The sequence below is a fragment of the Perognathus longimembris genome, chromosome 11 (assembly GCF_023159225.1).
Source record: "Perognathus longimembris pacificus isolate PPM17 chromosome 11, ASM2315922v1, whole genome shotgun sequence".
NCBI lineage: Eukaryota > Metazoa > Chordata > Mammalia > Rodentia > Heteromyidae > Perognathus > Perognathus longimembris.
Window position 1 is genome coordinate 41,752,357 of NC_063171.1, and position 25,880 is coordinate 41,778,236.

The 25,880-nt window shown below is 45.7% G+C and overlaps 2 protein-coding genes across 3 annotated transcripts; one reads left to right on the forward strand and one right to left on the reverse strand.

Annotated features, from left to right (window-relative positions):
- Window positions 1–1,424: 1,424 nt before the first annotated feature.
- LOC125360031 (protein S100-A9-like) lies at window positions 1,425–8,858 on the reverse strand. Of its 2 annotated transcripts, XM_048357993.1 has the most exons (3): window positions 8,762–8,858; window positions 7,995–8,157; window positions 6,341–6,727 (listed from the first exon to the last, which is right to left on the reverse strand). In XM_048357993.1, exons 2-3 carry the CDS (start codon window positions 8,142–8,144, stop codon window positions 6,458–6,460), a joined length of 420 nt encoding a protein of 139 aa, XP_048213950.1. In that variant the 5' UTR covers window positions 8,145–8,157; window positions 8,762–8,858; the 3' UTR covers window positions 6,341–6,457. The 2 variants fall into 2 exon arrangements, 1 of the variants encoding a protein (XP_048213950.1); XR_007212641.1 differs by lacking the exons at window positions 6,341–6,727; window positions 8,762–8,858 and adding an exon at window positions 1,425–1,439 and having other exon boundaries at window positions 7,995–8,131.
- A 9,452-nt stretch (window positions 8,859–18,310) lies between these two features.
- Window positions 18,311–19,053, forward strand: LOC125360050 (protein S100-A12-like). The gene is made up of 2 exons (XM_048358017.1): window positions 18,311–18,448; window positions 18,913–19,053. Exons 1-2 carry the CDS (start codon window positions 18,311–18,313, stop codon window positions 19,051–19,053), a joined length of 279 nt encoding a protein of 92 aa, XP_048213974.1.
- The last annotated feature ends 6,827 nt before the right edge of the window (window positions 19,054–25,880 follow it).

A 25,880-nucleotide genomic window follows, 5' to 3' on the forward strand; every position in this document is an offset into this window, starting at 1 on the left:
ATGGGAGGATTATGGTGCAAGGCCCACACAGGACAAAGTGTATGAGATCATAGCTGAAAAATAAACTAAAGCTAAATAGTGTGTGTGTGTGTGTGTGTGTGTGTGTGTGTATGTATGTATAAAACTGAAGTGATAGAGCACTTTCCTAGCAAGCAAGAATTCAAACCCTAGTAGGGCCAACACAAAACAAAAACCCAAATCAAAACCAGAACTGTATTTTCCTATGGTGACATTCCCCTTTCACTATTAAGACATTGTGTTTTGGAGGCATTTTCTCTGGATAGAAATGATCTTAGTGGCTGAGATTGGCCAAGATGCATTGTACTCATGAAATGACATGTTGAATTGAAATTCCTTCATACCACTACTTAAAGATGATGATGATGATGAGCAACAGTAAATATAATAAGAAATACTTCTAGTTACTTTGCAAAGGTATATCCTCTTCTCCCCACTGCCAAAGCATCCTAGTGACCCAGGGTTGCATTTCTTTATGGAGAACAGAAGAACAGGATGTAGAGAGCACAGAGAGGATAAAGAAAAGGTAGAGGGGAAAGAGAGGGCAAGGTCAAGAAGGAAAATGATAGAGTGAGGGAGGGGATCCAGTAGGGCCTGGGTCTTAGGTTGGAGGAACTGGGTTGGGTAAACAGGCAATAGGACTGAAGCAACCAGCTGTTTCAGTGTTGTCACCTTAGTAATTGTAATGTCAAAATCCATGACCAAGGGCTTTCTAAACTAGAGATTTTAAGCAACTGTTGGGAAGGGGCAGGGCCCTGGGTTGGGTTCTGGAGTTTGCTTCAGAGCAGGAACTGCATCAGGGTTGTGTAAAGTTGCCTCACTGGGCTGGTGAAAGCTTCTTTTCCCAGTCAGGTCTTGGCAAACATCACAAAATGGACAATACCTTATTTTTTCCAAAGGGGCTGTGGGTTTTGCTTTGCTTAACTGAGATGGAGCTTGGGTTAGTTTGGGATTCTAACCAAATTTGCACTTTCTGCAAAGTGGTAGCAAAGGCTCTGTTTAACTTTCACCTGGGCTGTCGTAATGGTCTCCTAGTGTGTCTGTGGTTTTGCCCCCAAAATCCAGGCCACAAATCTTAGGAAGAGAGATTTTACAAAGCACAAACATCACCATTTCCCTACCCGAAGCCCCTACATTTTGTCTATGGTTCACTCCACCAGTGGTGAGTTTCTTAGCTGAGCATCTGTCCTGTTATCTGTAGTTGTAGGTGTTATCTCTCCTCTTCCAACCCCTCTGCTCCTTATTCTCTCTCATTCCCGTGTGTGACACTTTCAGGCCTTTGCACATGTAGTATCCTCTCTCAAAGCACTTTTATGTTTTAATTCTGATGTCTCTAGCTCCCAGCCTCAATGCTACTTGGGAGCTCACCCCTCCAGGGAGATAGCCTCACAATGGGGGTGGGGGGGCATTCCTACCTCCTTCTCCCTCCTCCCTTATCCCTCCTCCCTCCACACTTCCTTGGCCTTTCATTTTCCATATTACAATGACTTGAGGAGCAGCTCTTTTGTCTCTTTTGCTGGCCTGGGAGTTTTTGGTAAATAAGACCGAGTCCTCTGGAGCATTATGCAGTGTCAAACACAAGCTACCATAAGGGTCTATTTCATGTCTTCTGAGTGAACAAGGAAACAAGTGAATGGAGTGAATTCAATTTTCTCCCAAATTCCAGATCCACCCCACACTACCCAGACCTGGGAGCATGATAGGACTACTGCTATGCATCTGGGCTAAGTTCAGTAATTCAGCCTCCTGTATGGGTCTTCCTCATCCTTCCCAGAAAAATAGCCAGAAGTTCAGGTTCCACTGCTAACTCCACAAAAGGAGGACAGTTTCCTCTTACAAGAACTGGGAAACCATCATCAGATGACAGGCTCTGTCTGGCTCTTTAGTCACTGTGGTTCCAGGGAAAACCCCAAACTTTATATTTACCCAAAGGACTCATTAATCATTGATGTAGCCTCTGATTCTCATGTGGGGTGGGAATCTTAGTCTTGACAGTAGTTCCCTTGCTCCCTATATGGGTGAAGAAGTCCTCATCCTTATTCCACAGAATTGATTGTTGTTTTTGAATGGAAGGGGGCTAATGGAAAGGAAGGGGCTAACTCATCTTGATGCTCTCTGTTAAACTATATTTAAGAAAATCCCACAGGACCTTGTACATCTGGCTTGCTAGAACAAATATTATTCAAGCAAAGTGTAGATCTGAGTCTCTTGTAACACTCAGACTGAGTTCAGAGAGATCCAGGGACAAGAAGAAGCACTCTAAACTGGTTTATCCTCTCTGCTGTTGGTCAGCCTCCAAGTCAGCTGGCATAGTTAAGTCCCTCCAAGCTACCTTGCCTCATCTTCAGGTCCACTTAACACAGCATCTCTACATTCTTGTTCTTCTAACCTGTTTTCAGCTCTTATGCCCATCCTGCCTTTGTTTATTCAATCTCAGTGTTCACAGAGATATTGTTCCATACCAGCACCTGGGGTTGTAGAGTAGATTTGTACCATCCCTGCTGTCAAGGAGATCAGAGTGAGGCTTGCAGATGAGTGCTTAGTTACCATTCAGAATTTGAGTGGCAGACATGTTAGAAAGTTATGTGGTCCTGTGGGAGGGAGATCATATGTTCTTCTGAAGGGTTGTCATTGGGGATGTATTCATGGAGATAGATACCAACTGAGCATTGATGGATCCAAAAGAAAGCATTAGATATATTGTCATGGGGAAAATCATTTCTGGCAGAGAGGTGAAGAAGCCAGAGAAAGCTCTGTTGACAGAGGTTTGAATTCAGGGCCTCCTACTTGCTAGGAAGGCACTCTACCACTTGAGCCACATACCAGCCCTAGGGAGAGAGTTTTAGAGTAGATGAATGAATGTATGGATGGAAGAAGGAATATAAGGGGTTTGGTTTACTGAATGTCCTTTAAAGGTTAGGAGTGTTAGGAAAATGGAGGGCAATGGTAAAGGAACAGGCTGGACTCCATCATCAATAGGCGAGGACTGTTATTGAGGAACAGTGAGGGGCACAGACCTTTCTGCAGGTTTGGAGGTTGTGCCAGGGGGTGAATTTGGGACCAGGTTTATAAGGGGTGTGAGCAAGAAGGAGAGGTGATTGAAAGCACCACCAAGTCTGGGAAGTTGGTGGCTTTTTCTTGGGCCCACAGTGGATTGTTTACAGCTAAGCTTAGGTGAATGAATTGCTCTGCCTGCATATCAAAGCAGGTCAGTGCATTCCTGACATTTTGCCTGATGCCTATATGGGACTGTGAAAACTGGGTGGGAGTCAGTCCTTCATATTTCTTTCTTTCTTTCTTTTTTTTTTTTTTTGCCAGCTATGGGCCTTGGTCTCAGGGCCTGAGCACTACTGTCCCTAGCTTCTTTTTGCTCAAGGCTAGCACTCTGCCACTTGAGCCACAGCGCCACTTCAGGCTGTTTTCTGTATATGTGGTGCTGGGGAATTGAACCCAGGGCTTCATGTATACAAGACAAGCACTCTTGCCCCTAGGCCATATCCCCAGCCCCAGTCCTTCATATTTCATCTTTGAATACATAGAAAGAATGGGGCTAGAGTGGAGAGGCAAGTCCTTCCAGGAGGGTAACTAGGATAAGTGCCTGGCAGTCACAAGGAGGCAGGGTAGTTAATGAAATTGACCCAGTGTAATTCATGGTTTGAGTGTTACTGCCAAAGGAGGAAACTCCTTCTCTTGAGGACCAGGAAAGGTTGGTTCAATCACATGGCAGGGATGTTAATGAGATTCACTCAAGAATGGGCCTGGGGCAGATTGGACTGAATCAACAGTTTTCAAACTTCTTTCTTTTTTTCCACAGCAAATCTTTTTTTTCCTTCAAACCTAAGTCCAGTTTGAATTTGAATATGACTTCAGATTTCCATCAACATGTTGACTCTGGTGATCATTCACTTGCATGCTTTTGATTCTATTCTCCGTTCTCTTTCCCCATCAATACCTTCTCTTGAAAACAAAAGTGCATGAAACATGTGGCAAATTTTAGAACATTCATGCAATGTATGTTGAGGGCCTGCACTGCACCAGTGCTCTCTTTAGGAGCTGGGAATAAGGCACCTACAGCAAAGGACAGAGGCATGGAATTTGCCCTTGTGGAGTTCTGTCTAGCATGAGAGACAGTCACAGACATATTTATTGCACATTGGTGAGTAGAGGAAGTGACAGAAGCATCCAGCCTACTCTGACTGAAACATAACAGGGCAAGGGTCCTGGCAAGGCTAGCATTAGAACTCAGGCCTCCTGCTGTTTCATTTTCCCCTGCACCCATCTATGTGCAGAATGGAAGACAGATGTCCAGTCCCCCCACCCCCCCCCACTCCCCTAGATGTGCATGGGATAGAAAAGTTGTCAGATAAGAAAGAGTTCCCTTCTCCCAGTTCCCCAAGTCAGGCCTTTCATGAAGGGCTGGTGAAGGCTTCTTGACTTCCATAGTAGAGCTGTAGGGGATGAGGTGGTGGTTGGGACAGGGATAGGTTTAGGAAGGAGACTTTCAAACAGGAGTGTGGTCAGGGAAAGGGTCCTAACCACAGTGGTAGTGAGGAGATTGTTGAAATTGACTCTGGAAGCTCCCACATTTTATGCTGAGCCCTGGGGCAGGACCCTGGCGGTGCAGGTGATGAAACAAATGGAATTCCAGCCCCCTGTCTCACTGTACAACTTTGATCAGCTTTACTATGGGGAGATCTTTAGGCTAGTGCCTTTTCTGCTCTGTGCTTCAGTGAACCAATGACTGTTAGTGTTTCTCCAGTACCCATACATTCACACGTATGAATCTTCTCTCCACTGAAAGAATTGATATGTGTGTACATGCGTGCATGAGTGTGTTTAGGGGATCTTAATATGGGTGTAGCTTGCACAAACATTTTATGGTCAGAGAGCACCGAGATGACAGAGGAGTCACTTGGGTGTCACTCTGAGCTAGGTGCTTTGGCCCAAAGGCTGCAAGAGACAGCACTGGGGAAAATGGAGCCAGATCAGGTCACAGATTTTACAGAGAGAAGCAACTGTCTCCGCTGGCCTGAGCTCTCAGCTGTTGACTAACAACTGGAAGATTTTCTATCACCTCTTGAGGCTTAAAGTAAGAAGCACCAGTTGCTAGGGGCTCACTGGACTCAGCAAAAGCTCCTTATGTGACTCATGTGATTTTAATTACAGAGCATGGATTGCCGTTCACTTGTTTTGCTGGGCATGCAGGTGCTCTTTTCACTCTACCATCCTACTGGGGCTAGGGTAGGTAAGGGACTAACTCCTACTTCTACCCATATGATACCTCTATTTCCTGCCAGCATCCAATAAGAGATCCAACTCCCCTCCTGGATCCAGAAGTGAGTTTGCAGGTAAATCACACCTAATTGTTCTTGATCCTACTGCTTGAGTTCCAGTATCACTCCCTAGACATGGCATTGTCTTGGTTCATGTCAAGAAGACCTCCAGATGAAGTGTATATTTTGTGTGTGTGCTGGCACCAGGACTTGAATTCAGGGCCTCATGATGGTGCTCAGCTTCCTTGTTCATGGCTGGTGTTCAGCCACCACACTTTAAGCCCACCATTTCGCTGGCTAATTAGATAGGGTCTCGCAGAGATTCCCAGCTCAAGCTAGCTTCAGAACCTCTGTCTTCCAGGCCTCAGCTTTCTAAGCAGCTAGGGTAGAATAGAGTTTCATCAAGAGAAGTTTAGAGTGGAAAGCCATGGGCCTAGGGCTGGATAGGAAGGTGGCTGGCATACTGAAAGGGAGAGAGAGCTTGTCTTTGCTTTCTGCAACAAGGGCTATGCTAACAGGCTGGACAGGATGACTGGAACCTGAGCAGTGAGACTAACATTAGAGATGAGGAGAGTCAGAGGTACATATAAGGGGGTCAGGGCAGACTTAATCTTCTTCCTTCTCATTGTCTTCTCTTCCTTTGTGTGTGTGAGTGTGTGTATGTGTGTGTGTGCACATGCATGTGTGTGTGCTGGGGCTGGGGCTTGAATTTAGGGCCTGTGCACTTAGCTTTTGTGCTTAGGGTTAGCACTCTACCACTTCAGCCATACCTCCACTTCTAGGATTTTGTTGGCTAATTGGAGATATAAGTGTCATGGACTTTCCTGCTTAGGCTGGCTCTGAACTATGATCCTGGGCTGTCTTTGAATTGCTATCAAGTCTCAGTTTTTTGAGTACCTAGGATTACGGACATGAGCCACCTACAACTGGCCTTGTTCTCATTTTCTGATGATTCAATGGATGCATAGAGTGGCAGACAAGGGCAGGGCGGCCCAATGTTTAGACTTCCAAGGAGGACGAGTTGGGAAAGGAACACAAATATGAAGAGCACTGGTATAGAGAAAGACTTTATTTCCTTTCATCTTCACTCCCCACAGCCAAGGTGGTGTGACATGACATTCCTTATGGCTCTAGTTGGGCAGGTGCAGAGTAGCCTGCCTCATGGATTAGTGGCCATGGCTGTGGCCATGGCCATGACCATGACCATGGCCATGTCCATGAGCTTGACCACGGCCAGAGCCCTGGCAACTGCCGTCTCCAAGGCCTGGTCCATGGCTGTGGCCTTCCCCGTGGGCGTTCTTGTGCATCTCCTCATGGGAGGCGTGGATCAGCCTTGCCACCAGCATCACAAACTCATTGAAGTCCAGCGTTTTGTCCTGGTTTGTATCCAGGTCTTCTATGATTTCATTTATTTCTTTTTCATCCTTATTCTCCTTCTGTAGATGTGAGAAAGAAGACTGTTAGGGATGGGTATGGCCAGGGGTGGAGACTAGGGAGTGCAGAGAATGACCGATGGCAAATACATAAGGAAAACCTTATAATGATAGAGGACTGACACTAAACATTTTCTGATTTATTCCCTAGACAGCCTACAACTTGAGTACTATGGATATTTTATAAAAGAAACTCAGACAATTCTAGAAATGTCCTCTCATTTGGTCCTTATAGCAACTTTCTAAAAGTAAGCAGAAATAGTCTCTTCCTAGATAAAGACTTGGGAAAACTGAGTCTTACAAACTGGTTAGGAAATTTTGCAGCTGGAAAAGCCTCAGGAGCAGGAGAGTAGAGGTGCAAATTCAGGTCTGACAGAAAGCCTTGGCTGTCCCATTCCCTCCCCCTTCTCAGTCACTCCCTCTCTTTCCTTTCCTCTTTCCCTCTGTCTATTCTGACTCAGTACCTTGCTGGTGAGCTGTCAGTGCTCTAATACCTGCCATGGTGGCATTCCTCTACTCTATCAGGATGAGGAAAGGGTTCTAGGAGAACTAGGTACTGGCTCCCTGATAACTGGCTTTAGGGCTAGAACTGAGACTGGGACTCCTCTATTCCAGCCTTCTTTGTCTTGTCCTTTGGTGCCCCAAGGTGACAAGAGAACAAAAAGGCTGGTGGAGAAAATTTCATTTTTTCCCTCTAGAATTGCTTGAGCATTTTCCAACCTAGGGAATGCACTGATATTTGACTTGAGTACCGTGTCAGCATTGTGCTGAGGGCATTCCATGTGCTCTAGATTCCTCTAGTTTCTATCCTGGTCTCTGGGTTCTCAGCTGAGGCTTAGTGGCCCTCATGTTCCTGCCAGAGTTCACCCTCAGGTGCCTGCCTTCCCATCAACCAAGCACTCAAATATCACCTCTTCAAAATGGGCCCCTTGTCTACCCTGTCACCTTTGCCCCACCTAGGGTAGCCTACATATAGGACTCTTATCTTATAGTCTTAAAGGGACTTACTGAGTGACATCAGATTTACCTATTTTCATTCACTGTTGTCCCCACTGGGAGAATGAGCTCCCTGTTTACCACCTTGTCCCTGTACCCAGAACAAGGTGGCACACACTGCAGATGCTCAAGTGACCAATCTCCTGTCTGTTGGTGCCAACTAACCTTAAGCACCTCTACTGACAGCACTTAGTAAAGAGGCTGGAATGGACCTGTTGACTGCCAACTGAGCCTTCACCCCCCCCCCCCACCTCCTGAATCAGAATAACTCTACCTTGAAGAAGTTTGGCAGCTCTTTTTGCACCAGCTGTTTGACTTCCTTCTTGTTCAGGGTGTCTGGGTGCCCCAGCCGGACAGAGTATTGATGGAAAACGTTGATGACGGTGTCTAAGTGTTTTTCCATCTGTGATTTTGTGTTCGCCATCTTCTTGCACGATCTGAATAATGGAGAAGCAAAGATTGGGTAATTAGAGAAACGGGCTGCCCAGCTTCCTTGAGATGGTCTCTGGCAGAAAGGAGAGGCCAAAATAGGAGAGTAAGGGCGGTGATGGTGGCTCATGCCTGTCATTTTAGCTACTCAGAAGGCTGAGCTCTGAGGATTGAGTTTCAAGGCAGCCTGGGAAGAAATGTCTAGAAGACTCTATCTTTAATTAACTGTAAAAAAGTAATACATTTAGTACTAACTATTTGTGGAAAATCTGAGTGAGAGTATAATATTCTGACTTCAAACTCCAGCAACTGCACAAAAAGCTAACAATAAAGAATCAATGAAATAAATAACTAAAAATGAGAATAAAGCACCGGTTGCCACTGAATGGGGAGTCTGTCACACACACATGGAAAATGACTGGCAGTGCATTAGAAAATGCCAGCAAGCAAAGCATTTGAGGGCACAAGGCTGTAAGAAGATGTGAAGGAAGTTACAAAGTGAGCAGGGTCAACTAAGAAAGGCTTCAGGCAGAGGGTTTGGAAGAAAGTGGGGTAAGATGAGAAAAGAAAGAACTTGTAGGCTTCTCCCTGAAGAGCTGGCAGTTCACTTACCAGAGTCAAGGAGCCCCACAGAGCCTTTGACAGAGAAGGTTGACCCTGGCTTTTATAGGCAGTCCCTGGCTGGGACTCATGGTCCTCTCTGGGAAAGATTGCTTCACAGGTGAGCAGTGTGGCAACTCTGACAGGGAGGGGGCTAAGGAGGGGCCGGAAGTGTTCACATAGCACTTTTTCTGTGAGTGTGTGTGTGAGCAATTCCCCATGCTGAGCTTGGTACTAGTTTGGGAGGAAGCTGGTTGGTTAATTTACTTCCCTTTCCCCCCAACCCATGAGCAAGTCAACAATCCTGCCACTCCTGAGGGGGTGGGGATGGGGAGCCCTTCACCATGCCTGTGTTCACCTGTGAGAGCTAGAGGCTGGCTGAGCATCCCGGGGCCCCACTGAACCCCTCTGCCGCTCACATGTGGACAATCTGTTCCCTCAGTTTGTGGACTCAACTTCCCTTTGGGATGTCCTGTCCCTGATTCTTAGGTGTGCTTGACTGAGCCCGGGGTGATCACCTCTGAGGAGCCTTCTAATCCCATACTCTCCCCTACGGACAGGTGATCAACCCTTTTACTCCGTGGATGAAGAATTCCATGTCCGTTGATGGACTGACACATTGCTGGTGGGTGACACAGTGGGTGCTAGAGCTTCCTCTTTGAGTCTGTGTGAGAGAGCCCTAGGGCTGATGAACTTCCAGCACCCGTCAGCATCCTCCTCTAAACACTGCTCCCCATTGGGGTCCATGCTCACCAAGGACTTTGACCTAAGAGACAGCTGTGTTGTGTCAGGTCCACCCTGGGAGGGATCCATGCAGATGCCCCTGGCCTGTCTATGGTCTCGGCTCAGTCAGTACCTAGGTAACTGACATACTTGCAGGCAGCTACCTCCCCTCACCTGGCCACACCTCACTGCCCCTGCCCTAGATAAGAAAAGTTGATTCCTGAACTGCTGGCCTGAGGCCCAGGTGTTGTGTGGCCAGTGAGAAGGGCTGACCCACTGACCCACAGCCCACCCATGCCTCCAACCCTTCCCCAGCCATGCTGATGGCTTTGCTTTTCCCTGATGGCTAAGACATGGAATAATTTTTCACATTATTTATTGGCCGTGTATTCTTTTCCACTTGGGAAGTGTCTGTGCAATTTATTTGCTATTTTATTGATTGTATTATTTTCTCTATTGGCATTTAAGTTTTTTTTTTTTTTTTTTTGGCCAGTCCTGGGCTTTGGACTCAGGGCCTGAGCACTGTCCCTGGCTTGTTTTTGCTCAAGGCTAGCACTCTGCCACTTGAGCCACAGCGCCACTTCTGGCCATTTTCTGTATATGTGGTGCTGGGAATTGAACCTAGGACCTACTGTATATGAGGTGAGCACTCTTGCCACTAGGCCATATCCCCAGCCCAGCATTTAAGTTTTTGAAGTCCTTATATGTTCTGGATATTAATCTCCTGTCAGAAAGCAAGGGCTTTCTCCCATTCCTTTAAATTATTTTTCTTCTTTATTAGCATAAATTGATTTACATGGGACTTTATTTTGACATGAACATGCTTACATAGATACAATGTACCTTGTTCAAATTCAGTCCCCTTTTCTCCCTTTCTGTAGGCTGTCTCTTTATTCTGTTGACTCTTTCCTTTATTGGGAAAATGCCTTTTACTTTTTATTTTTTGCTGGTCCTGGGTCTTGAACTCAGGGCCAATGCACTGTCCCTCAGACTCTTTGTGCCTCAAGGCTAGGGTGTTCTACCCCTTGAGCCACAGCACCACTTGCAGCTTTTTCGGAGTAGTTTACTGGAGATGAGAGTCTCATGGACTTTCCTACCAGGGCTGTCTTCAAACTGCAATCCTCAGATCTCAGCCTCCTGACTAGCTAGGGGGGAGTCATCAGTGCCCAGCTAGGGAAGACACTTTAATTTGTTGCAATTCCTCTTGTCCATTCCTGCACTTATTTTCTGAGCCATTAGAGTCCTATTCAGAAAGATGTTGCTTATGCTTAACTTCTTGAAGTGTTTTCCCACAGTAGTTTTATAGTTTCTGGTCTCTGGTCCACTTTGAATTGATTTTTTTTTACAGGGTGAGAGATAAGCATCTTGTTTAAATCTTCTGCCAGTGGACATCTCGTGTCCCAGTCTCCTTTGTAGAAGAGGCTGTCTTCTCTTCAATTTCTGTTGTAGGCACCTTTGCCAAGAATCAGGCGGCAGTCCCTACTTGGGCTTAGTTCTGAGTCTTCTGTGCCCTTGGTCTACAAGTTTGCTTTTGATCCAGTGACATGTAGTTTTTGTATGGCTCTGTAGTATAATTAGAGGTAAATTGTAATACCTTTCACTTTGTTCTTTATTCAGGTAGCTTCAGATGTTTGGGGGGTCTTCTGTGTTTCTTCATGACAGCTATTTTTATATAGCTATCATTGGCAATATAGCCCCCCTTCCCCGGCTGCAAATCACAGTGGTCCCGCCCCTCATTATCCACAGAGGAAGCTGAGATGCCTTAGGGGAACACACGGCCCTCTGGGGGGTGAGCCTAGTCTGTTGGGCCAGCTTCCCCTTCAAATCCTGTGGGTACACAGGGCTTATTTCTCACCTTGCCACCTCAGAGTGCCCACACCCCATTCCACAGGGTGAGCGCCTCCTCATGCTTCATGTCTCACTTCAAATGCTGCCTGGCCCAGGAAGCCTGCTCTGTTCTCTTCTAAAAACCATTTCCCCATACCACTTCTGGCTTTCCTGGAATGAAGTGAAGATTTGCATATTTTGCATCTGTCTAGTCACTGGCCGTCCATCTTTTCAGAGAGGTTCTTATTCATACTCATCCCCTCCTGTGCACACACAGCCAGGGCTTGGCATACGGGAGACCCTCGTGTTTGCAGGAACTATTGTGTTTCCTTCCTGGCATCCCCATACTTGCCCCCACTCCCCGAAACATGTATGTGGAGAGGACATTCAGTGGGCACTTCCTCAGCCTCTTGCTGCCTTTATTAAGGAAGGTATGTCTCTCTTCCACCTCAACCAGTCTTTCTGTCTAGTCTTTATGAATAAGACATCCCTTACCAGGCTCGTCCTCATTCCCCAGGCCCTTCCCGCTTGTTCTGCCCTCTGAAAGCCCTAGGGCAGCGGATGAGGCCCTGAACATATCTTGCCTCGAATCACCAAGACAGCACATGCAGGAGTTATTTAGAGTTCAGACTGGAGGGGAGATAAGAAGGAGCAATAGAGGGCTGAATTAGATCCAAGTACGTAATAGGCATGTGTGGAAATATTACAATGACCTTCTTTTGTACAATGGGTATATGCTAAACGAGAAAGAGAAATAAAAGAAGAAAGAGAAAAAAATGTTCAGATCCATAGTATGAATGTAGAGAATTTTACTTCTTTTCTTCATCAATAAATTAGGGCAGGAACAGACTCTACCCTGAAGATTATGCAAGGTTATTAAGAGCTTGGTAAACAAGAGGCATTGTTACTAGTTACCTAGTTACTAGTTACCTAGCTAGGGACAAGGCCTGGCATAGTGCTAAGTTTGCAGCAAGGATTGGGGCGCTGGGAATGTGGCTTAGTAGTAGAATGCCTAGCATGCATGAAGCCCTAGGTTGGATTCCTCAGTGCCACATGAACAGAAAAAGCTGGAAATGGGGCTGTGGCACAACTGGTAGAGTTCTAGCCTTGAGCACAGAGAGGCTCAGAGACAGAGCCCAGACCCTGAGTTCAAGCCCCAGGACAGGTTAAAAAAAAATTGGACAAATGCTTGCTGAATGCAAGCTTGAATGACTGAGTAAATTGTCTATGAATGAATGAGAGGGTCAACATAGCCCAGGGATACCGGAATGGAAACTTCATGTTCATCCTCTCACTGAGGCTGTCCCCCAAATTATTTAGGCGGATAGAGGCAGCACAACCAGTCCGGATCCTGTGTGCTGCCCTCCTCAGGCTGGTAAAGAAACTTCTAGTTTTAGGCAACCTTGCTGTGGGTGCCTTTCCTGTGTGTTCCATTTGCGCCCCCTGCTGCCTGGGCAGTGCTATCACGCACACTGAGACTACCTGTCTGCAGGAGGTCCATGGTGAAATTAACTGGACCGTGGAGTGACTCCAGGCTATCAATCTGGGGCTTTGGCTTGAGGACACTGGGAGTGGTGCAGACTGTGGTGAATGGAAGCATCTCTCATTTGAAGGGACAGGCCATACGCTGGCTCACGTGGACCAGGTGGTCCTGGGTCTCCAGAAGGCCCAGGCAATCTGAGTTTTTTTTTTTTTTTAAACAAGAATTCCTAGTTATAAAATTTGTCAATTAACTTTAAAGAAAAATGAAACCATTCACAGTGAGAGCAAGGCGTGTGCCAAAGTGTGGGTAAAGGACCCATTGCTGTGCCAGCGAGTTCTTGATTCTCAGGGCTGTTTACGCCTCTTGCTATGGCTCTTCCCAGCAGGGACACAAGAGCTACTGAACTCTGGAAGCTGGGCGCTGAGCAAAGGCCTGATGTGGTGGCTGCTGCAGAACCAGCTGTTAAAGGAACGGATGAATTAGTTGAAAGGGAATGAATGAAAATAAGGGAGTGCGGTGTGAGCACTGGCTGTTGCCCTTGCCCTTTGTCCTGGGGCTTTCTTTCTCCAGAGCCACTGGCTGGGATCCTATAGTGTTCATTCAGGAAGAAAGTGAAACAGGAGAGGGGAGACAAGGCTTAGCTGGTGGTAATGTGCCAGAAACAGGCTCAAAACAGATAGGAGTGGCATTTAGTGCCATGTTGACAGCCATCTGTTGAGGTCACATGTAGGCATTGTCCTGAGCGGCCAACCCCTGGCTTGATTAGGAGGTGCTGCTGTTCCCTTGGCTTTCCCAGTCAAGGCTGACACTCTACCACTTGAGCCACACCTCCACTTCCAGCTTTTTGCTGGCTAATTGGAGATAAGAGTCATGGACTTTCCTGCCTGGGTGGGTTTCAAAGGATTACAGGTGTGAGCCGTTAGTGCTGGACGATCACCAGTGATTAGACCATTGCCCTGCCCTGTTTGGGTTCTATCCACACCAAGCCTCCACTGGTGGGCCACCTTGCATGCCAGTTCTCCTTGTTCCCATGGGAGGCTGCCTCAACCTCCCCAACACTACCCTGGCCTCTTACACCCTCATCCGGAAGCTTTCCCAGGCCTGGGAACCTACCTTGAGTTTGCCCCAGCTGCCTCTGCTCAGAATCTTTCTAATTTAAAAGAACTTTTCCCTCCCAAATTGAGAAAGCATTCTCTTTTCTGTTCCTGTCTGCTGTTTTTCCTGTCCTCTCCCAGTTTCTGCCTTTTCCTCCCTTTGCACCCATTAGGGTTCCATATCCCCTCCCCACCATACTATGAAGTGCTATCTCAGTATATTATTCCTTCTCCAAGGAATCCCCTTGAAGTGTATACTTCTTTGTAGAAAAATAAAAGGCTTTCTCAATGCACTCGTATTAACATCGTGGCCTTTGCACTGGTTTCCCTCACAGCATTATTAACCCAATGAGCATCCATCCCTGGATGCTAAGCTTTGCAAAGGAGAGACATCTGAGAAGTGCTTGCAGGATAGAATGAATGACTGGCCTGGTTTTGATAGAACATATGCTTAGATTATTAAGAACTTATGCAATACAGGAGACAGCAGAGAAGGAAGACAAGGACATAAGAGGACTGATGGAGATCAAAGGTGGATCCCAAGATTATGAAAGAGCATCTGCTGCCACCTTGTGGCCTACCTGTATCAATACAGCCTGTGGCATCCTTTTGGGCTTGGATCTTGAACTTTTAGTTGTTTTTTAAAACTCTTGCTTCAGGACAAATGAGTCCAGAAAACATGTAGAAATTGTTTAGCTTCACAAAGAGCTTTTATGGGTTGTATCTCTCAATATCTTTAAAGTAGCATTAACAAAGCCATTACAGATTCACACATTTAAAATTATATATATAAATATATATAAAATATATAAATATATATAAATATATAAATATATATATGGGCTGGGAATACGGTTTGGTGGTAGAGTGAGTGCTTGCCTAGCATGTATGAAGCCTTGGGTTTGATTCCTCAGTACCACATACACAGAAAAAGCCAGAAGTGACACTGTAGCTCAAATGGCAGAGCAAAAGAAGCTCAGGGACAGTGCTGAGGCCCTGAGTTCAAGTCCCAGGACTGGCAAAAAAAAAACAAAGAAAATTTTATGAAGCTAGTGAGACAAGTGTCTTTTTTCTGCAGACTTCTTTATTGCAAGGCTCAGAAGATGATTGCTGTATTTTTATATCTGTTTCTACATTGAATATGTTGTTTTGATTGAAGATAGAAAAAAATCACCTTTCACAGAGAAGTAGTTGGAAGCAGGGATGGATAGATTAATATATTTAAAAATAACTATAGATAGGTAATGAGTACTTAGAAACTAAAAGTAGAAGAAAAACCTGGCATTCCTGCCTTTGTTTTGCATTTGTCTTAAAACTTTGGGACAGACTCCTGCCTAACCCTGCCTGTAGGCAAGTTAATCAAGCAAAGACTGTCTGTCTCAAGACTAGGGACACCAAACCTGGTTCATTTTCCCTCAAAAGGTGCCTGAAAGTCTCTAGTCATTGTCTTAGACTCCCCAGAAGCAGAGCCTTACAGGTCAATCACTCTTATGAGATCACACCCAAACACAAGTCTCTTGGGAACCCTGGTAAGGACTTTTCTAGGTCATCTTCTAGAACTGGAAATGGGATAGTGATCAACCGGAATACACTTTGACTGACTACTTATGGATATCTCCTGTTCGCTGCCCCCAATTCCTCCTCTACTTAGGTCTGAAGCTCCTTCAGTTATCTGGGTGATGGGCTGATATGCTTCATTTTTGTCATAAGTTCTTAAAGTGACTGGAAGTAGGGCATACTGAGAGACTAAGGCAGGAGGATCATTAGATGTTAATGTGGGCTACTTTCTCAAGAGAAAAGCTTCACAGACTTTCCTGCCTGGGCTGGTTTTTGAATCTTAATTCTTAGATCTCATCCTTGTGAGTAGCTAGGGTAATAGGTGTGATCCACTAGCAGCTGGATGGATTGAAGTTCTCAGTCTCCTTTTTCTCTGTCATCTCTGCTCCATCTTCATTCACTCTTGGGAAGCAGGGCTCAGCAGTCCTGGTTGGTCACATGGCTCCAGTGTGGGCCTGGGCACAGGATTGGAGAGAATGTGGGCAAGAACTGGGGTGCACATTTAAAGGGCTTCTTTCTAGGTACATTCAGAATGAAAGTGAGGAAATGACTCTACTAGTTTAAAATTCACCTTTATACATAGCAGGCAATATTATATTACATTTTCATTTACTATGATCTAATCCTCTAAATGACTCTGTGAAGAACAAATATACAGTCACTATGCAAAGGAGAAAAAGAAACTAGGCCAATGAACTGGCTTGGCCCAGGGTCAGTGGGAGGAGTGACACAGGACACAGCCGTGTTCCCTCCCAGGGGAAAAACACTATGAGAGAGTGGACTGGATTGTGTCATGCTGTTATTTCCTTTAAATCTTACTTGGATGTGTTTTTTTGTCCTGTTCCCCCTCCCCCATGGTAGTCTATAAATAGGGTACTTTGTTTACCTTTTACTTTATAACCTGCTGTTAAGATTGGGGGATTTAAGAGCATTGGGTGGGGGAGGGGGTCTTCTGTATTAAGAGTGAGACTGAAGCTCCTGTTCTAGAAAGGACAATCTTTCTGGACCTGGTCCTTTCCTAATGGTCTCAGGCTGCTGCAGCCACTAGGAGCTGAGGCTATGTTGAACTCCACCAGGAGCTGAGGCTATGCTTAATTCCAGGAACAATTGAGGCTGGTGGAATCACCTCACAGATGAAGACAAGGTTTTTAGAGGTCAAGGATGCCCAAGGGACCAGAGCTGGCCCCAAGAACCCTCCTGGGGCTCCACACTGGCCTGGCAAGTAGCCCTGGTCCCAGCCCAAGGGCTGGGTGGACATGGGCCCTAGCCTCACATGGACAAGCCATCAGCTGGTCATCCTGACTGTCCTTGGCACTTCCTCTCTTTCACTGGGTGACTTTTCTGTGTTACGGCTTAGAAACGTGTCTGAACCCATTTGGTTGTAAGTTCTGGAAGGACAGCTTTTCTTCTTAGTTGTTGTTCTTCTGTTCCTGAGCCTAGCCTGGTGCTTTTTTTTTTTTTTTAAGTTTGTAATGATATTTAATGAGGCTTACACTAATTTGAATTTTCATAAAATCAAGTAGCCTTTTAAACAAAATGAACAGTAATAAAATCGGACATAAATTTGTAATTGAATTTTAAAGATTGCTTTTAAAGCTATTTGTGTTTTGTTTTTTTTTCTCAAATTTTAATTATCAAACTGATGTACAGAGAGGTTACAGTATCATACGTTGGGCATTGGATACATTTCTTGTACTGTTTTTTGCCTTGTCCCTCATGCCCCCCTCCCTCCCCCCTAGCCTGGTGTTTTTCACACAGTGCTTCTGGAAAAGTCCGAGGACATAAATTATTAAAGAGGTCAATTTGGAATTGAATGTATTAAGAAAAGATTGGGGGGAAAAGATCAGAAATAGAGACAAGACATTCCACCTCTACCAAAAATCTTATTTCTAAAACAGGATGGATAAACAGGATTTAAAAAAATGTCTATTGACACTTTTGGGGAAAATTGTAGTGGCAAAGATTTTAAAGGCAGACAAGGTTGGATTTGATACTTAGTTACATAACTTTTAAATGCGATTTCTCCCCCAGCAAAACAGTTGTCCTTGTCAGTGCCAGAATTACGCACAACACTTCAGTGTGGGGTGGTGGTGGTGTAGAGTTTTGCTTCAGGCCAACTGAAACCTGAGAGGCTCTTGATACAGTCAAAGCCATAGGTTCAAAGCTGCTCTTGAGCAACCCAGCACTGCTAGGCAACTCTCTCAAGATGAATCACAGAGAGATTTCTCCACCTAAGGTTAAAGTTGAAGCCTGCACTGTCTTATAAAAGCCTCCTGGGCAGGTATCCATCATGAGTGCTGATTTCTAGCTAAAGCTCTACACTTGAGCACTCAGTGGTAAGTACCCTTTCCTTGTCTAGGGCTTGTGGATGTTGGTGGCCATGTTGCATTCACAGTGTTGGAAACCACAGGTGTGTGCTTACCTTGGTACTTCTGGGCTGACACTGTAGTTTGGGCTCAATTTTGGACCAGACCAGCACTTAGGAGAGGTGGAGGTGCGATGATCGATTATCACCTGGGGAAAGTGAACAGCCAGGCCAACCCAGAACCCTTCCTGGATGAGCTTGAGTGAGCGATAACTTCCAAAGGATCCTGCTGGTGGGTGAGGTGGTGGTGGTGGTGGTGGTGGCGGCACCACGGCCATTTGGAAGGTTTTTTTCCTCCTTCTTCAGTCTTTACACATGGTCACATATCCTTTTCTTCCCTATCCTGTCTACATACAATGTCACCATGGATCAAACAGGGTAGGTGTGGAGGACTTCATGCTTTCTCTAAGCCCTAGAGGCAGAAAGAGAGGACAATACATGTTGAAGGGGTTGAGGAGGAGTTTCCACTAGATCTCCATTGTCTTTTAAGAGGATAACGTGAAGTTGAGAAGATGCCTACATTGATAGAACACCTGGATGGCATCATCAACATCTTCCACCAGTACTCAGGTCCGACAAGGGATCCTGACACCCTCACTAAGAATGAGCTGAAGTTGTTCATTACAAGGGAACTTGCAAACACCATCAAGGTAGGTGATGCTCTTTCATCTCCAACTTCCTGGTCTCCCTTGCAGAGGGAATGAACGGCAGATCCTGGAGGAGGGACATTGGGGTGGATATTTGCCCTAGTTTGAACTCTCAAGGATATTGGTGGCACAGGGCCTCAGCTGCCCCCTCTCAGGAACTCTCCATCCCTTTGGCTTTGCTTACTCCTCTCCTGGGATCTGTTTCCCTAGAAGTACTGTGGAGAGATGCAGGGCAAGTGAGAGGTGAGTGAGTGAGCTGTAGAGCATGTTCTAGGTCAAGCCTTGTGTGACTCCAGGACGGCTCATGACACGTAGGCCTTGTTGTTCTTGTCTTGTGCTGTTGAGGAGCTTCATGTTTCTGGGCCTGCCTAGCCTGAGCCCTGAGCGATGAGAAGTCAGAGAGCCTTGGGCAAGTGTATCACATGGAGGTTTGAGCTCAAGAGTTTCTTCTTTTTTCTTTCTCTTAGAACACCAAAGATCCAGCTACAATCAACAAAATATTCCAGGAGCTGGATGTAAATGTAAATGACGAGGTCAGCTTTGAGGAATTCGTATCCCTGGTGGTCTCCGTGTTGCTGACTACCCATAAGAACATCCACAAGGAATAGAAGGCTCTCTGAGGGCCTATTCACCAGCAAGGTCCCCAAGAAGATGTTTTCTTCCTCTACACCAAAGCCCTCCCTTATCTGGGGGAGTGTTGAGTTAATAAATTCACCTGGGAAATGTTATTTATGGTGTGTGCTCGCTTTTCTTCCAATCTCTGACCATAGTCCCCTCTCATGTCTTATCCCTCCTGAAGTCGCACTTAGATCCCCTTAAAGCCCCTGCTCTGTTTCATCACCAAATAATTATGGAAAGTTCATTCATTCCTCCATTTATTCAACCTGTACATGTTCATTGGACACCTATGGTAGCCGGAGACCAGTGTCCCTGTGAAAACCCAGCATTCTGTTTCTTGTTGAACCCTACTTCCAGGCCCAAATCTTTAGTCTCCAGCTGTGTCAGGAAAATGATTTCTGTCTGGTTCAGACTATCTTTAAGGCTCAGCATCTGAAGAATATCCCTGCCCCTAAGTATCTGTAAATCACCTTGCTTGCTTAACCACCACCTGTGTGTGGTTCTAGCTTTTATAAATCCTGCCCCATTGAAAGTCAGTGCCGCTCTTAGTCCTTGGGACAGTGCAGTTGCTGGCCAGCTAATAAAGGCTCCATTGTCACCTTTGGCCATGCCTCTGTGAATTTCTCCACTCTGAGGTTATTACATTTGGAGGCCCCAGCAAGATGATGCATCTGAATGGCATCGGGTCTTGGCCCCTGGGAAATTCTCTTGTAGGTGAATGCCTTGGCCCTCAGGCCACTGCCACTAAGAGATGTTCTCTAGCCCTGATGTTCCCCAAGCCTCCCTCAAGTGTCTGCTTGCAGAGCACCCACATAGACAAGAGTCATTTGGGAACCCTCTGGAGGTGAGTTTGAGCAGGCCTTCATCTGCTGAGACTCAGTGGAATGCTGGATGTAGTGTTCCTTCCTGAGTCTGAAGCTAGGATGGGCTGTCACCCATGTGCCTCCTGGGACTTCTTTGAGAAGTAATCTGTGTTGTGTGTGGCCCCTTGTCTGTCTTATCTGTCTTTTGGTGTTGTCTGACTACCAACATGGGTCAGAGAGTCTGGCTTGCTGAGTGGGAGCTGAAGGATTGATTCCTGCCTTATTCCTTCAGGTCAAGCAAGACAATGTGTGCACATGAACAGGCTTAACCACATGCTTGTCCAAAGGCAGGTTATTCCAACCTGGGCCTGGCCAAGTACACCACCCTCAGTCCCCAGGGGACAATAGCCTCTCACCCCAGGTGGAGCATTCCACTGTGGGGTTGGCCAAGGACATTGCCCTTGGCCACCAAGCTCCTTTTTCTTGTTAAACCCTATATAAGCCCACCCCCAAATTCAAAGCCTGTCACAATCTCCAGTCCCGCGGGAAGGTGTGTGCCCCTCGCTGTTCCTCAATAAACAGTCCTTGCCTGTTGTTGATCACATGTGGCTTATTCCTTTTCCATTCTCCATTTTCCTAACAGGAGTGGCAGGTCCCCCTGGGAAGAATTGGAGTCCTGGTAAGGGTGAGCTGTGGGCTCACTAGGCCCTGACTCAGCCTTTGGTTTTTGTCTTGTCCTGTTTTTAAACCTGGTACAGTTTTGAATGTGGATCATTGTTTTCCATGTTTTTGTTGTTAATTTGGACATCTTTGGGGGAATAAAAGTTCCAGCCTCTGGCTGGGCCCTGTCACAGGCCTGCTATGTCCCCCTCCCTGTGCGGCGGCAAGTGGTGGGGTACAGTCAGTTGCAGGCCCGGTTTGGTCCTCTAGCAATCTGGCTAAAGAGGTGGCTGTGGGCTTGGTTCAAACATTTGGCTGGTCCTGGCAGTGTAAAATAAAGTACTGTTGTTTAAAATTGCATGAAAGACAGGCCAGTTCAGTTTCAGGTGACCCCTCCCCTCCTCCCCCTCCCCTTCCTTCACTGAAGTTATCCAAAAGGTCAATTGGTATGTTAAAATGCCTCGCTAAACAAGCAGGCCCTGGACAAATCTTGGTTGAAAACAACCCAGATGCTCCTCTACAGATGAATGGATCTAAAAAATGTGGTATCTATACACAATGGAATACTACATAGCGATTAGAAATGATAAAATATTGGTATTCGCAGGGAAATGGTCAGAACTTGAACAAATAATGTTGAGCGAGACAAGCCTAGAACACAGAGAACAAAGGGGCATAGTCTCCTTGATATATGACTGTCAGGGTGGGGTGGGGGTGGGGGAACAGTAGAGACCAGTTCTGTGAAACAAAAAACTTCTTGTCAAATGGTATTTCCCACAGGTTTGGGTCAGCGACCTTACATTATGTAACTAAAACCAAACAACTACTAAACATAAAAAGGTCTAAAATAGACCTCTCAGTGGATTACAATAGCTCAAAAGCTATGTATGTATGATCATATGAGACAAGCATAAGCAAACTCTATTTTTGATGTTATATTTAAAGTTCTAGATGAATTTCCTTTGGTGTATGCCAAGTGGCTACTGTATATGGTTTTGGTACACTGGGTATTGTATATATGCCTACCTGATCTAGGGAAGGGAAAGAAAAACGAGGGTGTAAGATCTCATAAGAAATGCACTCACTACCCTATTATGTAACTGTACCCCTTTTGCACAACAACTTGTCATCAAATTTGATTAATTAAAAGAAAAAGAGGTAGAGTGCTAACCTTGAGCAAAAAGAAGTCAGGGACAGTGCTGAGGCCCTGAGTTCAAGCCCCAGGACTGGCAAAAAAACAAAACAAATAAATAAATAATGGAGCTTAGGAGTCAAGTTGGTATGTAATTAAGCTGGCTATGACATATAAATGGGGTCAGGATTGGTGCATGGATGCGGAACTGTTCTTTATGTCCATCTGAGGGTGGTTAAGCATTGATGTCTGTTTCCCAATTGTGAGGGCCTTATTGGGTGCAGAGACAGGAGGGTGCCGACCTTCACCGTATGCCTCTTTAGACTGAAGATGTAAACCCTTCATATCAGTGATCTGACATGGACTTAAAAACCAGTAGGGAAATGTGAGAACCCAGTTTTCCATTTCTTGTTGACCCCCATTTCCAGTCTAGCTTCCAGCTGTGCTAGCAGAATGCTGCCTGTCTGGTTTGGAATCATCTTTAATGTCCAGCCGCTGAAGACTACCCCCGCCCCTAAGCTTCTGTAAATCAGCTTGCTTGCTTGTGAAACCGCCACCTGTGTGTGGTGCTGGCTTTGACAAACCCTGCCCCATTGGAAGTCAGTGCTGCTGCTGGTCTTAGTTTGGGGACATGATAGGCCAGGATAGGGCAGTCACTGGCCAGCCAATAAAGACTCCTTTGTCACCTGTGACTGTGCCTCCATGGATGTCTGGACTCCAAGGTTATCCCAGCCCTAGGAGGTACTTTTCCAAGTATGCATTCTATTGGGAAGTAAACGAATGCACACATCAGTAAGAATGCAGCATATGCTACATGGGTAGGTAATGATAAGTGAAGAACTGAAAACTGAAGTGGAGGAGTTGGGTTGTGGTGGAAGCGGAAGGAGCGGGATGTTGATTTGGATGATGATGGGGTGGTGAGCATATGCATTTGGGCAGGAGTCAGAAAGAAATGGAAGGGAGCAGCTTGCAGATGGTCTGGTGGTTTCTGAGAGATGCACCAAGACCTTGAGATGGGGTCATGAACTCTACATCCATATTTGTTCTTTTTTTGAACGCCCATATTTTTATGGTTAATTGGAGATTATTTGGAGACTCGTGGACTCTTTTTGAACTGTGATGCTCAGATCTCAGCCTCATGAAGAGCTAATATTACAATTGGGACCACCAGCGTCCTACTACCTTTTATTATTATTTTAGAGTGTATTTTTCCTACTTACAAAAACATTTACTGTAAAACATCATGCTGTGTTTTACCTAAGGCAGCAGCCTCACACTTCTGTTTATGTCTCCTGATTGCATCAAGAGGTCACATGGAGTGATTGACCTCTATTTTTCAGCCTCACGTAATCATACTCTCACAGTTGAACAAATTGTCTTGTCCCTGTTAGGCAACGCTTAAACGGCAGCCATGATGTTGCTTGTAATTCCAATAAAGTAGGAAGGGATGGGAGGATTATGGTGCAAGGCCCACGCAGGACAAAGAGTCTGAGATCATAGCTGAAAAAAATACCAAAGCTAAATGGGCCGTGTGTGTGTGTGTGTGTGTGTGTGTGTGTGTGTGTGTGTGTGTGTGTGTATAAACTGAAGTGTTAGAGCAAGCAAGAGTTCAAACCGTAGTAGGGCCAACACAAAACAAAAACCCAAAACAAAGCCAGAAAATAGCATAACACTGTGTTTTCCTATGGTGATATTCTCCTTTCATTATTAAGAGGACAAGCATTGCGTTTGGAGGCATTATCTTTGGTTAGAAATGATCCCAGTGAGGGGCTGGGGATATAGCCTAGTGGCAAGAGTGCCTGCCTCGGATACATGAGGCCCTAGGTTTGATTCCCCAGCACCACATATACAGAAAACGGCCAGAAGCGGCACTGTGGCTCAAGTGGCAGAGTGCTAGCTTTGAGCGGGAAGAAGTCAGGGACAGTGCTCAGGCCCTGAGTCCAAGGCCCAGGACTGGCCAAAAAAAAAAAAAAAAAAAAGAAATGATCCCAGTGGCTGACATTGGCCAAGATGCATTGTACTCATGAAATGACATCTTGAATTGAAATTCCTCCATATAACTACTTAAAGATGATGATTAACATCAAACAAAATGATAAATCCCTCTAGTTACTTTGCAAAGGCACATCCTTTCTCCCCACTGCCAAAGCATCCTAGTTCCTAGGGTTGCAGTTCTCTATCAAAAGAAGAACACAATGTACAGTGAGAAAGTGCTCAGAGAGGATGATGACAAGGTAGAGGAGAAAGAGAGGGCAAGGTCAAGAAGGAAAGGGAAGAAGAGCAAGGGAGAGGAGGGAGAAAGGAACAGATTGAAGTGGTACAACATGCACCTAGGCTTCTCTCTTGTGCCTGCCTGTGCACCTAGCCTTTTCTCTCTTACCTCAGTACAACATGCACCTAGGTTTCTCTCTTGTGCCTGCCTGTGCACCTAGCCTTTTCTCTCTTACCTCAGATGCCAACACATGCCTTCTCTCACCATAAGATCTGCATGCCACAATTGTGGGTATGTGGGCACTAATGGGAGAACCAACAGTGGAAAGGGAAAACCTGCCAGGGGCCAGGTTTCTCTATGTTTTGTGTGGTTCTTTCAGGAGATAGAGTGAGGGAGGGGTCCAGTAGGGCCTGGGTCTTAGGTTGGAGGAACTGGGTTGGGTAAACAGGCAATAGGACTGAAGCAATGAGCTATTTCCGTGCTGTCACCCTGGTAATTGTAATGTCAAAATCTATGACCCAGGACTTTCTAAAATAAACATTTTAAGCAACTGTTGGGAAGGGGCAGTGCCCTGGATTGGGTTCTGGAATTTACTTCAGAGCAGGAACTGCATCAGGGTTGTGTAAAGTTGCCTCACTGGGCTGGTGAAAGCAAAGGTTTCTTTTCCCAGGAAGGTCTTGGCAAACAGCTCAAAATGGACAATACCTTATTTGTGCCAAAGGGGCTGTGGGTTTTTCTTTGCTTAATTGAGATGGAGCTTTGGCTCGTTTGGGATTCTGACCAAGTTGGCACTTTCTGCAAAGTGGTAGCAGAGGCTCTGTTAAACTCACCTGGGCTATCGTGATGGTCTCCTGGTGTGTCTATGGATTTGACTCCCAATTCAGGCCACGAATCTCAGAATGAGTGATTTTACAAAGCACAAACATCCCCATTTTCCTACCTGAAGCCCCTTCATTTTGTCTATGGTTCACTCCGTGAGTGGTGAGTTTCTTAGCTGAGCATCTGTCCTGTTACCTGTAGTTGTAGGTGTTATCTCTCCTCTTCCAACCCCTCTGCTCCTTATTCTCTCTCATTCCTGTGTGTGTGACACTTTCAGGCCTTTGCACATGTAGTATCCTCTCTCAAAGCACTTTTATGTTTTAATTCTGATGTCTCTAGCTCCCAGCCTCAATGCTACTTGGGAGCTCACCGCTCCAGGGAGATAGCCTCACAATGGTGGTAGGGGGGATGTCATTCCTCCCTCCTCCTCCCTCCTCCCTCCACACTTCATTGGCCTTTCATTTTCCATATTACAATGACTTGAGGACCAGCACTCTTGTACTTCTGTAGGCCTGGGAGTTTTTGGTAAAACTGTGCCTTATTCACCACAGTAGTCCTCTGGAGCATTATGCAGTGTCAAACACATGCTACCATAAGGGTCTACTTCATTTCTTCTGAGTGAACAAGGAAACAAATGAATGGAGTGAATTCAATTTTCTCCCAAATTCCAGATTTACCCCACACTACCCAGACCTGGGAGCATGATAGGACTACTGCTATGTGTCTGGGTTATGTTCAGCAATTCAGCCTCCTGTATGGGTCTTCCTCATCCTTCCCAGAAAGGTAGTCAGAAGTTCAGGTTCCACTGCTAACTCCACAAAAGGAGGACAGTTTCCTCTTACAAGAACTGAGAAACCATCATCAGATGACAGGCGTCTGGCTCTTAAGTCACAGTGGTACCAGGCAAAACCCCAAACTTTATATTTCTCCAAAGGACTCATTAATCATTGATGTAGCTTCTGATTCTCATGTGGGGTGGGAATCTTAATCTTGACAGTAGTTCCCTTGCTTTCTATGTGAGTGAAGAAGTCTTCATCCTTATTCTACAGAATATATCAATTTTGAAACTCTTTTTTTTTTCTTTTTTTTGCCAGTCCAGGGGCTTGGACTCAGGGCCTGAGCACTGTTCCTGGTTTCTTTTTGCTCAAGGCTGCTAGCCTTGAGCACTGCCACTTGAGCCACAGCGCCACT

What these genes read in the sequence shown, in the direction of transcription:
- LOC125360031 (XM_048357993.1), bottom strand. Translation starts at nt 8,144, where the DNA reads ATGGCGAACACAAAATCACAGATGGAAAAACACTTAGACACCGTCATC. An exon ending in AGCTGCCAAACTTCTTCAAG is followed by an intron (nt 6,728 to 7,994) that starts GTAGAGTTATTC and finishes TCACATCTACAG; the next exon opens with AAGGAGAATAAGGATGAAAA.
- LOC125360050 (XM_048358017.1), top strand. Translation starts at nt 18,311, where the DNA reads ATGCCTACATTGATAGAACACCTGGATGGCATCATCAACATCTTCCAC. An exon ending in AACTTGCAAACACCATCAAG is followed by an intron (nt 18,449 to 18,912) that starts GTAGGTGATGCT and finishes TCTTTCTCTTAG; the next exon opens with AACACCAAAGATCCAGCTAC.